This window comes from Macaca nemestrina, chromosome 18 (assembly GCF_043159975.1).
Source record: "Macaca nemestrina isolate mMacNem1 chromosome 18, mMacNem.hap1, whole genome shotgun sequence".
Taxonomy (NCBI): Eukaryota; Metazoa; Chordata; class Mammalia; order Primates; family Cercopithecidae; genus Macaca; species Macaca nemestrina.
Genome location: NC_092142.1, coordinates 71,242,282 through 71,254,996, shown reverse-complemented (window position 1 = coordinate 71,254,996; position 12,715 = coordinate 71,242,282). Strand labels below are relative to the sequence as shown.

Below are 12,715 nucleotides of genomic sequence, written 5' to 3'. Positions count from 1 at the left end.
AAGGTGGGGGAGGGGGGCAGAAGCCTGCCCTGACTTCCCTTGCATGGGTCGTCCTGGATCCACCCTTATTAATGCACAAGGCAGGCCGAGCTCTGAGGGTGCCCAGCTGCTCCTGAGACTGGGGGGCAATGGCAGGTCCGCCTTGATGGCCAGGTCATGGGAGGGAGATGCGCAGGAGTCCGCCCCAGCCTTCCCCGGCGTGGTTTGGCTGCTTGAAAGAGGTCCATGTGATTGCTCTGGATGGCAGAGGGTAATGGTTGTCCATTGACTGAAAAACAGTGCAAAATGTAGCTTATTCATTTTCATGTAAAAGGTGACCCTTACACCAGAATCACTAGTCTTTTCTCTTTTTAAGCAGTCTCTTAAGTCTGCTGAGGTGGCTTTTGGGGGGTTTGGCCCTTTGCACTAACCATGGTCTGTATGCTGTGATTCCTCCGGGCCGGGCTTCTGCCAGGTGTGCTGGTTGGCAGGTTCTGTGTTGGGGTTGAGTCACAGACAGGATTGGGGCTCAGAAGCACCTTGATACCAGGCCAGTGCCGGCGTGAGCCCTGTGGTGTGTGGCCTGCCGTGCTGTTCTGACCCCTTTCTCCCTCTGTTCCTGGGATTTGCATTTCCATGTTATAACTCAATACATGTTAAAATGTAAGTCAATTTTGTGGGTGAGCTCAGAGGCCTAGCTTTGCCAGCCAGCACCAGCTACCAACTCTGTCTCCATTCTCCTTACCTCTAGCCCCCTTGGGGGAATGCAGGTGGAAATGGGCTTTTCAGGGCTCTGTAGTGAAGAGAGGGCTGCCAGCACTTTGCCTAGGAAGCCTTCTAATCTAGGCCCTAGGTTGGAGGACTAGGAGAAGTTGGCTGATGTGTGACCTATTTACAGACTCAGGCAATGGAGTAGGAAAAACATTGACGTTCCAATTAACAGTTATTAATAAGCTGTGACCTTGGTCACAAACTCACTAAGTCCCTTAGATAAAAAGGTCAGAGAGGCTATTAAAACATTGGGTCCAACTCAACCTTCTTATTTAAAAGCAAGGAACACCTGGTGAAGGATACTTGGTACATGTGGGCGCTACAAGAGGAATGGAGGGGTCCCCTGCCCGCAGCAGCTCCCCTTGAATCTGCCGCGGTACTGGAGCTTCTGCTCGAGGCTCTGTCTCTTCTTGTGTTTCCAGTAGTTTTTTAAATTACTGACCCTTTCCATTCAGATCTTCCTTAAAGTTCCTTCCAGCTTTAATATTCTGATTCTGTCTTTTTTTCAGATGGCAACTGATTGTTTTTTTAGAGGTACAAAAGCATACCTATGACAACAGCATGGTCTCTAACTAGCACCATGGCCCCATAGTGGACTCCTGAGTCTGGCCGACACTTGTTATTTTCTGTATTTTTTTAGTGTAGCCATCCTAATGGCTGCTCTCTCACTGCAGTTTTGATTTGCATTTCCCTAATAATTAGTGGTATTGAGCATCTTTTCATGTGCTTATTATTGGCCATTTGTTTATCTTCTTTGGAGAAATGTCTCAAGTCCTCTTCCCATTTTTTTTTTTTGCGTTGGTAACTTTTTTTTAAATTTTAAATTTCAACTTTTATTTTAGATACAGAGGGTACATGTGCAGGTTCGTTATATGGGTATACTGTGTGATGTGGAGGTTTCGGGTATGGTTCCCATCACCCAGGTAGTGAGCATAATTCCCAACAGGTATTTTTTCAACCCATTTCCCTCTCTCTACTCCCCCAAACCAAGTAGTCCACAGTGTTTATTGTTTCTATATTTATGTCCCTGTGTGCTCAATGTTTAGCTCCCACTTATAAGTGAGAAGAGGTGGTATTTGATTTTCTGTTCCTGCATGAATTAGCTTAGGATTATGGCCTCCAGCTGCATCCATGTTGTTGCAAGGGACATGATTTCATTCTTTTCCATGGCTACGTGGTACCCCATGGTGTGTACGTACCACATTTCCTTTATCCAGTCCACCACTGCTGGGCACCTAGGTTGATTCCATGTCTTTGCTATTGTGAATAGTGCAGCAATGAACATGTGAGTGCATGTGTCTTTTTGGTAGAATGATTTATTTTCCTTTGGGTATACACCTACTCATGGGATTGCTGGGTCAAATGGTAGGTCGGTTTTAAGTTATTTGAGAAACCTTGAAACCTTTTTTCACAGTGGCTGAACTAATTTACATTCTCACCAGCAGTATATAAGCATTGCCTTTTCTCACCAGCCTTGCCAGCATCTGTTATTTTTTGACATTTTAGTAATAGCCATTCTGACTGGTGTGAAATAGTATTTCATTGTGGTTTTGATTTGCATTTCTCTGATGATTAGTGATGATGAGCATTTTTTCATATTTTCGTTGGCTGGTTGTATGTCTTCTTTTGAGAAGTGTCTGTTCATGTCCTTTGCCCATTTTTAATGGGGTTATTTGTTTTTTGCTTGATTTGTTTAAGTTCCTTGTAGATTCTAGATATTAGGCCTTTGTCAGCTGTGTAGTTTGTGACTATTTTCTCCCACTCTGTAGGTTGTTTATTCTGCTGATAGTTTCTTTTGCTGTGTAGAAGCTCTTTAGTTTATTACGTCCCTCCTACCAATTTTTGTTTTTGTTGCAATTGTTTTTGCTGACTTAGCCAAAAATTCTTGGCCGAGGTGGATGTCGAGAACGATTTCTTTTTTTTTTGAGATGGAGTCTTGGTCTGTTGCCAGGCTGGAGTGCAGTGGCTTGATCTCGGCTCGCTGCAACCTCTGCCTCCTGGGTTTAAGCGATTCTCCTGCCTCAGCCTCCCAAGTAGCTGGGACTACAGATGAGCGCCACCATGCCCAGCTAACTTTTGTATTTTTAGTAGAGACAGGGTTTCACTATGTTGGCCAGGATGGTCTCGATCTGTTGACCTCGTGATCCACCTGCCTCGGCCTCCCAAAGTGCTGGGATTACAGGTGTGAGTCACCACACCTGACCTGATAACGATTTTTCTTTTTTCTTTTTTTTTGAGTAGGAGTCTTGCTCTGTCACCAGGCTGGAGTGCAGTGGCGTGATCTCGGCTCAATGAAAGCTCCGCCTCCCAGGTTCACGCCATTCTCCTGCCTCAGCCTCCCTAGTAGCTGGGACTACAGGCACCCGCCACCATGCCCGGCTAATTTTTTTTCATTTTTTTAGTAGAGACGGGGTTTCACCATGTTAGCCAGGATGGTCTTGATCTCCTGACCTCGTGATCTGCCCGCCTCGGCCTCCCAAAGTGCTGGGATTATAGGCGGTAACGATTTCTATAGTTTGAGGTCTTGCATTTAAATCTTTAATCCATCTGGAGTTGATTTTTGTATATGGTGAAAGATAGGGGTCCAGTTTCATTCTTCGGCATATGCTCCGCCCATTTTCAAACTGGGTCGTTTGTTTTCTTGAGTTTTAGGAGTTCTCTATATATTCTGGATATTAGCATCAGAGATATGATTTGGAAATATTTTCTCTTATTCTGTCGGTTGCCTTTTTACTCTGTTGGTATTGCTTTTGATGCACAAAATTTTTAAAGTTTCATGATGTCTAATTTGTCTATTATTTCTTTTGGTGCCTGTGCCTTTGGTGTTATACCCAGGAAATCACTGCCAAATCCGATGTCATGAAGGGTTTGTTCTATATTTTCTTCTATGAGTTTTATAGTTTTAGTGGCTACATTTAGGTCTGTGATTCATTTTGAGTTAATTTTTGTATATGGTATTAGGTAAGGGCACAGCCTTATTCTTTTGCATGCAAATATTCTGTTTTCCCAGCACCATTTGTTGGAAAACAAAATAAAAAACTATCCTTTCCCCATTTCATAGTCTCAGCATCCTTGTCAAAATTATTTGACCATATATGTGAGGGTTTATTTCTGGGATTCTTCCTAGTCTATTCCACTGGTTTGTATGTCTGTCTTTTGATTTATGTGGCAGTACCACACTATTTTGATTACCGCAGGTTTGTAGTAAGTTTTGAAATCAGTAAGTTCTTCAGCTTTGTTCTTCTTTTTTGAGACTGTTTTGGCTATTGGGATCCCTTAAGATTCCATGTGAGTTTTAGGTTGAGTTTTCCTATTTCTGCAAAAAAAAAAAAAAATAATAATAATAATAATAATTGGGATTTTGACAGAGATTACATTGAAACTGTAGATCACCTTATGTATATTGACATCTTAATATTAAGTCTTTCAATCCATGAACATGGGATGTGTTTCTGTTTATGTCTTCTTTAATTTCTCTTGGTAATGTTTTACAGTTTCCATTGTACAAGTCTTTTACTGCCTTGGTTAATTCCCAAGTATTTGTTTATTTTTGATGCTATTATAAATGAAGTGAAATTATTTTTATAATTTCCTTTTCAGATTATTAATTGTTACATAAACCTGCAGTTCATTTTTGTGTGTTGACTTTGTATCCTGTTACTTTGCTGAATTCATTATTAGCTCTACCAGGCTTTTTTTGGGAGGGGAGGTGGTCTGTAGATTCTTTACGGTTTTTTACATATAAGATCTGTGAACAGAGATAATTTTACTTCTTCCTTTCCAATTTGAATCCCTTTCATTTCTTTTTCTTGCCTAACTGCTCTGGCTAGAACTGCCAGCACAATGCTGAACAGAAGTGGCAAAGTAGGTGTTCTTGCCTTGTTCCTGATCTTAGAGGAAAAGCTTTTAGTCTTTCACCATTGAGTATGATGTTTGTTCTGGGTTTTTCATATGTGGTTTTATAATGCTGAGGTAGTTTCCTTCTAATCCTCATTTGTTGAGTGCTTTCTAAAAAAAAATTCATAAAAGAGTGTTGTTGTAACCATTTCTTTTTATTATCAGCTGTTCGAACTACTTTTTTAGGAACTCAATTCCTTGGTTATTTCTTAACAAATTATAGGCAGGCAACACTCAGTTTCCCTGCCCTTCCTCCTATCTTTAGAGAAACTGCACTTCTCTAAGTCCATCCCCTGTACTCAGCTAGGTCTTCTGCCTGGCTGGGCTGTCAAAGTCAGATGGCTGGGTAATATGTTGATGTTTTTCTGGCTCTGCCACCAATTAGCTCTCCATAACTGACTACCTGCTTTGCTCTGGTGTAATCACTCCACAGGAAGTGAAAGATAACTTGGGAAAGATGTACCACATTAAAAGAAACCAGAGATTGTAATTTTGGCCAAAATATATGAAATATTTTGGTAAATTATAGAGATAAAATCCCTTTTTAGTAGATGAGGCTGGGGATTTTAATGGCATTGAACTTTTGTTTGAATAAAGTAAGCCACAGGCTAGATTAGTACTAGATTTTTCAATCTTTGTTTTCTCTAGAAAATAAACCCACATTCTAAACCACATGAGGGAACATAGTTCAAAGAGCTTAAACAGACAACAACTATCGTAACAGAAACTACCAGAGATGCCTGTCACTCCTAGCTCACACTGCATTTCTGGAACTGCCCTTCCCAAGTTCTATCGGGGGCATCCTATATAACTTGTTAGTGTTCCTATTAGCAGTGAATTTTCTTGGCCTTTATTAGGCCCAGGAAGAATATTGAAGAATCATTGCTAACCAGTGGGTTTCTTCCTTCACTTTTACTGCCCCCCTCAGAAATGTAAGATCTTTCATTTCTTTCTCTTATATTAATATTACACTAGTAGTGAGTTGTCTCCACTTCCTATAGACTAGAAATATAAATTCTAGACATGTACTCAGTTTAACAAAATCCTACCAGAATAAAATATTAGCTGTCCTTGGAGTTTGTCATAATGGAATTTCACTTGTATTGAGGTGGCTGGGGAGGAAAATACAATTGTTAGAAGAAGGAATGGAATGTGGAGCCCAGGGGCAGGGGGCAGGTGGTGTGCTCTTGCTCCCCCATTTGAAAAATACAGCCCTTATTGCTCTTCTTTCTTTGGGGTCTCAGGATTACTTCCTTTTTGGAGTTCTTAGACTTTTTCTTTTTAAGTTTCAGATAGTAATGGAAAGAAAATAAAAAAGGTGCTACTTATCACTTTTATCACTTATCGTTTAAAAACGAATCCAGAAGCTTGCATTGGGGATTATGGCTTCCCCGTATATGGAAGAGACCAGTATCTGTTAAAATCCAGAGAAAACAGGATGAACATGTTGCTGGGGGATTGCGGGGCAGAAATGTCTGCAAGACACCAAGAGCTCACCACAACCGCTGTGCTCATGCTCATGTCTTTATTTCATATTTGGGCCTGGAGATGGACGTATGCTTCTAAAGCTCACTCCATGGCAGGAAGTGGGCAAAACTCAACGAACGTTAGTGTCTTGCAAAATAGGCTGGGACCGTGATATATTCCCGTAAGAGCTGATCCAGGTCAAGAGAGAGGGAGGGCTGGGAACTCACTGTCCTCGGAAGAAACACGCGTGGAAATGCTGCTCATGGCTAGATGTGGATTCTAGCAATACGAGGAACCTGAGGGAACAGGGAGGAAATGAGAGTTTTGATTTGAGGAGATTCCTTGAGGAATCACCTCGTTAATTGTGACTGAGGTGACTCCTCAAGGACTGGCCGCATGGCCAGGCAGCTCTGCCTGGTGACTGCCGCAGGTGACCTCTTGCCTCTGGGGTAACATGGAGTTTCCAGGTGGCAGGAAAGGTGGCTGTGGACCCGGGCTAGGTAGGTGGCTGGGGTGCTCTTACAGGGTTTCCAGATGTAGAAGGAAGATGCCTCTACTTCCTATTCCCTAAAACGGGTCTGGGTCAGGGGAAGGGACAGGTCTGAGATGTGGGGCACTTGGGTATGCTTCAGATGTTCTTAGATCAGAAGGGGTCTTAATTTGCCTCCTCCCTTTACAGATGTGAAAACAACAATCTTTGGTCCCAAGTAGCTAAGAAAACGACTTGAGGTCACAAAAGGCCTATTTTCTTCTTCCTACTTGAATTCTCAATCCAGTGATTTAAAGAAAAAAACACACTTATTTTATTGACAAATGGCAGACGTACCCGGGCAATGGGGCATCCCGATGTACTTGGTGAGGTCCATTCTTTGACCCCCGTCCTGGGGCAACCCCTTCCAGCCCAAGGCGCCGCACACTTTCCCTCTCTGTGTGGACTCTGTTTTGCTCGGGCCTAGGGCTTTGGTGCATAGCCTTGTGTTCTCAGCTTTCGTCTTCTTATCTTCTATTTCCTTCTTCAGCTTCTTGTTTTCCTGCTGCAGGTGGACCATTACATTGTGGAGGTGGCTGTGGGAAGGAGAGGAAGGACGGGTTGTGTTGGGGCTGCTGGCTCTGCCTGGTTCCCTGCTAGAAAGGACAGATAAAGGTGTCACAGGGAAGACAGCACAGACGCCCATGTCTGTTCAGAGCTGGGCTGTTACATGTGCTCTGTAGAAATGGAGGCCTACATGTGTACTGTGGAAGAAGCCCAGGCCTGGGGTCCGAGTAGACCAGGAGCTGGTACTCCTGCCCAACTCTGCCAGTTCTGGGCCTGTTTTCTTATCTGTCAGACGGGGACAGTCAGGCCTGGCCTGACTGCTGGGGTTCATATGAGGATCTGGTTTGATAAATGACAGAAATTTGACTTGAAGAACCAGAAGGCTGTTAGGGACAACTGTGATCATGTGTCCTCGGGTTCTCATGGCCATGCCTTGGAAACATTCTCACCCAGCACCAATGCCAAAGCCCGCATTCTCTCTGCTTCCCTTTGCTGAAGAGTCGGGAGCACAGGAGATCCCAGCTCTGTCAAGAACTTGGGCAAGTTACTTATCCCCATTTTACAGATGAGGAAATGGAGGCTGCCATGCAGAGGAGGGGAAAGATAATTTAGCACATTCCCCATGCCTCAATAAACGGCAACTTTTATTATCACTGTTGTGTGTCTCCAAACGAATGTTGAGGGCAGTGGGTGAAAGTGGGCTCTGAAACCAGACTTCCCACATTGGAATTGTGACTCTGCCACTTACTAGTTTTGAGACCAGGGGCAAGTTACTTAGTTTCCCAGGTCCTCTCTTTCCTCATCCATAAATGGGGATCATGACTATACTGAACGCAGGAGGTCTTATGAAGATGAAATGAGCTCATACGTGTTAACACTTAAGATAGTACCTCACACACAGCAAAAATATGTATTAGTTGAGCTACTATTATCATTAAAAGATGCTTTTCTTTCAAATAAGAACAGGAAAACTCAAGAGTGAGTTCTTTGTAAAAAAGAACTTCCTGGACTTGGCACAACAGAAGAAAAAGACTGACGTTATCTGTTACCTTCAGAGTCTGACAACTTTTCTTTTAGTTACACCCCAGTAAAAAGTTTCATGGTCTTTCCTAGAGGAAATCAAGTAGAGAATTCATCCTCAACCTCTTCTCTGGGCATATGCTCTACCCTTTTCCTCTCTACAAAGCTGGCCAACTTTGAGGACGCCTCTTCCCCTGCCCAGTAGCCCCTCACTCCCAGTGCCCCTGGGTCTGGAGAGGGGGTCTCAGCAGTGCCCTCCTTCCCTGGCTCTCTGGCCCCCTCCTGTCAGCATCTCGAAAGCCTTCAATATCCCATACAGTTCATCCACGTCCTGGTTTCTCAATTCCTTGGCCTCCTTATTCCAAAGGTCTCAGCCTTCTCTTCAACTCTGCCATGTACCCAAGGCCAAAGCCTAGAATAGGGCTTTCCACCTGGGGTGCCACGAATGGATTCCAGGTGTTTGGAGATGCCCACAGCCCTAGGGGCAAAGCTCTGGGGCAGCCACTGCTTGGTCAGCTTTGTCACAAGTATGCCAAACAGATGTGGTTATTTTTATCCTTCTTTTTTAGAGATAGGTTCTCATTCTGTCACCCATGCCAGAGTGCAGTGGTGTGAACATAGGTCACTGCAGCCTCAATCTCTTGGGCTCAAGTAATCCTCCCGCCCCAGCCTCCCAATTAGCTGGGACTGTAGGTGTGCACCACCACGCCTGGCTAGGCTAATTCTTAATTTTTTTTTGTAGAGGCAGGGCCTTGCTGTCACCCAGGATAGTCTCAAACTCCTGGCCTCAAGTGATCCTAAACTGTGGTCATTTTCTTTTTCACTTTTATTTTATTTTCACTTTTATTAGGTTCAGGGTACATGTTACATCAGCAAGCTCATGTCACAGGAGTTTGTTGTACAGATTATTTCCTCACCCAGGAATTAAGCCCAGTACCCAATAGTTATCTTTTCTGCTCCTCTCCCTCCTCCTACCCTCCCCCGTCAGATAGACCCCAGTGTCTGTTGTTTCCTTCTTTGTGTTCATAAATTCTCATCATTTAGCTCTCACTTACAAGTGAGAACATGTGGTATTTGGTTTTCTATTCCTGTGTCAGTTTGCTAAGGATAATAGCCTCTAGCTCCATCCATGTTTCCACAAAGACATGATCTCATTCTTTTTGATAGCTGCACAGTATCCATGGTGTTATGTAAGGTACTGTCGTTTTCTAAGTGTTCCCTGAGAAAAGGATGGGAAGCGCTGTCCTAAGGCTTGTTGTTAGTTGTTACTTTGCCACCTCCAAAATCTCGGTTTTAGATCTTCATACCTTCACCTCCATTCTCAAACTGGTAACACTCCTCGCATACCTCCCTCTTAATGGACCCAGCTTTGACCATGAGGGGAAGCAAGACCAGAGGCCCCCAGATGAACAGGTGGAACAGAAGGGCTCCTCCAACCTGGCCTGCTCACCTGATGATTTCACGAAGAGATGTTCCTTGTTTGTTCCTTCACTTGGGATCTGTTAGAGCAGCTCAGCTCCTGCCCTAACTAATCCAGTCTGCCTTTCACTGCCTGTTCCCTGCTTAGCACCCTTGACCTCTGAGAACCATGAGAGCAGGAAGGAACAAAAAGACTACTAAACTCCCTTTGGATTTTTGGTGAGAGAACTAAGGCTCTGAGAGATCAAGTGATATGCCCAAGGTGACATAGATGCAGATTCGGGACCTGGAGGTCTTTCTGAAGTACTTTCCTGGGCTGATCCCCCTATCAAGGGCTAAAGCCAGCCCTGGCTCCCTGCTGACCCTTCCAGTCAGCTCCCAAGAAGCTGCTGGGGTAGTGTAAGATGACTTACTCCTTTTCACCACTCAGCTTGGCGATGTATTTCACCTGCTCTCGGAGCTTGTTTCCCAGTTTCTCATTGGCGACCCTGTAATAAAATCACAGGAGAAAAGAGTGGCCAGTTGCCAGCCTCCTGTGAGCAAGGGTGCAGCGGGCTGAATGGGACGCTGGGTTCTCAGCAAGACGGCAGCTGCATCCCAGGCCCCCCATGCATCACCCTGTCCCCAGAGTTGGGGCCTTCCTAGCACCTGGGCATTCAGTGGACTCTCTGAACTCAACTCCTATGCAAAATCCCTGTCAGCCCAGGTGAGTTCAAGGGAATGAGTTAGGGCCAGGCAGTGAAGCTGGATCCCGGGACAGGAGGAGGACATCGGAGCCACAGCAAAGCACTCCTTCCTCCTTGCCGCTGCTGTTTCCAGGTCAGCAGGGCTTTCCAGACCTGCCTGAAGGGTTGAGCCCTCCTCTCCATCTTATTCTCGTCCCTTGGGTGTGGACTGAGACTGGATCTGTTTTCCAGGAGTGCAGGTGTGTGTGTGACTAATCTTTAGCACCCGTGTGGCTCCTCGGCTCAGTCCAGGCCTTGGACCCTGCCTTCCTTTTTCCTCCCATACTCACTTCTGCTGTTTCGCCCATTGCTCCAAGCTGGTCATAATCTGATCGTTCTCTCGGTAGAGGCTACAGGTGTCTTTGGGTACAGACCGCTGGGGCAGGCAGCAGGGCTTGGGTAGAAGAAGAAAACGAGACAGTCAGAGGTGGGAGCACAGGCCTGTCATCCCTCCTTCCGAGTCAGGCCTCTTCTGTCTTCCTGGGAAAAGAAAACTCGACTCTGCTGTCCAACCCGAGGCCAGAGTTGTGGAGTTGCCACCAGGCCTCCCCCTCTGGCTATGTGGGTGGCATCTCACACAAAGGTGACATTTCTGAGAAGGCACCATTTATAGCAGAGACACAGTAGATTCGTACATTTATAATCCTGGTTTCCAGTGTGAAGGCATTAAAGTGACTCCTAAAAAAGAAGTATGCTAAGCCAATTTTCTAACAGATGGAAGAAAAACATCTGGAGGAAGAGGAAGAGATGCCTTCTTTCTCTCTCTCTCTCTTTTTTTTTTTTTTGACAGTCTTGCCCTGTCATTCAGGCTGGAGTGCAGTGGTGTGATCACAGCTCATGGCAGCTTAACTTCCCCCCGGCTCAAGCTATCCTCCCACTCAGCCTGCCGAGTAGCTGGCACCACAGGCATAGGCCACCATGCCCAGCTAACATTTAAACTTATTGTAGAGATGAGGTCTTGCTATGTTGCCCAGGCTGGGCTCAAACTCTTGGACTCAAACAATCCTCCTGCCTTGGCCTCCCAAAACATAGGGATTGCAGGTGTGAACCACTGTGCCTGGCCTAAGATGCCTTCTTTGTAATTCGAGCAAAGGCCCAGTGACCACCTGAGCTGTCCTGTGGCCTCCTGCCATGAACTTCACTGCTCAGGGAGGTGGGCCTGGGACAAGCCCAGAAGGTCACTTAGCCCATTCTACTGTAGGGTCCAGGGCTGCCAAAAGTGTCAGGATGTACCCAGTGGACTAGGTCAGGGGTAGCTGGTGTACCCGACAGTCTCTTCTCTAGAATGGGGCCTTCATTCTGCTCAGTATCTATCAACAAAGCCACAAGAACATAGGTGGGTTGAACCAGCAGCTGTGGCCCTTGCTTTGTGCTAAATGGAGGGGGTGACCTTTCCTTTGCTCCCAGGCTCCCCTACCCCCACCAAGGGCTGTCCGGCATTTGGGTGGCCACAGGATGTGCCTGAAGGCGTGGAGAGGAGGCACGCAGAAGCTGAGGCATGCCCACCTCCTTATCGTCCTCAAGGAGGTTCTCTTTCAGGGCGGCCATCTCCTCCTGGAACTCCCTGAGCTGCTCCTCTTTGGCTGCCAGCATCTTGAGGTCATTCTGGTGTTGCTTCTGCCACTGCAGCACCTGACAGCTCATCTCCTCTAGCTTCTTGTCGAAGGCATGCACCTACTCAGGAGAGCAAAGTGAGGAGGGGGACTCCAGCTGGCCTCCCTGACCCCAGGACCCACAACAAGGCCGGAGGGTGCTTCCTGGCCTTGGGAGATGTGTTGGGGGTATTTTCTTCCCAGCAGCCAGCAGAGGGCACCCATGCTCCGATCTTTGCCGCCTCTGCCTGAAGTTGAGGGAGCCAAGAAAGTGGAAGGAACCTATCAGCCCAAGGGAACGGCTTCATGCTAAATAATTCTGGATGCAAGAGGTGACCTTGTGGACCCCTACAAGGAAGGCAGCCCAAGCCCTGGGCAGCTCCTCACCTCCAGCTCACTCTCCTGGTGGAAGCCCCGCAGTTTTTTTAATTCCATATTGAGCTTTTTCATCCTTTCCTCATAAGCAATGATTTCCTCTTCCAGCTGAGCTTTCTTCTCTTGGGTCTGTGTCAAGCTTCGCTGCAGGCTCTTTGTCTCCGAGGTCACATGATTGAGCTTCCAGAAAAGACAAAGAGGACGAATGGCTATCAGAGCCTTTGGCCCTCTCTGCTGAGTCCTGAATGGAGGAGGGTTCCAGTCCCTTCCTGTCCTCTGCCCAGGGTGAAACAGATGGTCACATTGCTTAGTCTCCCAGAGCGGGGTGGGAAATGACAGTGGTTGGTTTTCTGTACCCTGCTTTCTCCTCCCTACCCACTCCCTCCATTTCTTCCCTTTCCAATCCCATGAATTGATGGGCCGGCCATGATCAG

General features: G+C 46.0%; 1 protein-coding gene across 8 annotated transcripts in view; it reads right to left on the bottom strand.

Moving 5' to 3' along the window:
- Positions 1 to 6,158: 6,158 nt before the first annotated feature.
- The window catches only part of LOC105491328 (polyamine modulated factor 1 binding protein 1), a 59,457-nt gene continuing 52,900 nt past the window's right edge, over positions 6,159 to 12,715 (bottom strand). For 5 of the 8 annotated variants that reach the window (XM_071084858.1, XM_071084856.1, XM_071084857.1 and 2 more), the window contains 6 exons: positions 12,294 to 12,461; positions 11,821 to 11,988; positions 10,605 to 10,708; positions 10,003 to 10,077; positions 6,941 to 7,239; positions 6,159 to 6,410 (listed from right to left, as the gene is read on the bottom strand). In XM_071084858.1, coding sequence (XP_070940959.1) covers positions 6,394 to 6,410; positions 6,941 to 7,239; positions 10,003 to 10,077; positions 10,605 to 10,708; positions 11,821 to 11,988; positions 12,294 to 12,461 — 831 coding nt within the window. In that variant the 3' untranslated portion in view covers positions 6,159 to 6,393. Of the gene's footprint in view, positions 6,411 to 6,940; positions 7,240 to 8,199; positions 8,260 to 10,002; positions 10,078 to 10,604; positions 10,709 to 11,820; positions 11,989 to 12,293; positions 12,462 to 12,715 lie in introns of those variants that run through there. The other 3 variants (XM_071084860.1, XM_011757670.3, XM_071084861.1) reach the window with 2 other exon arrangements.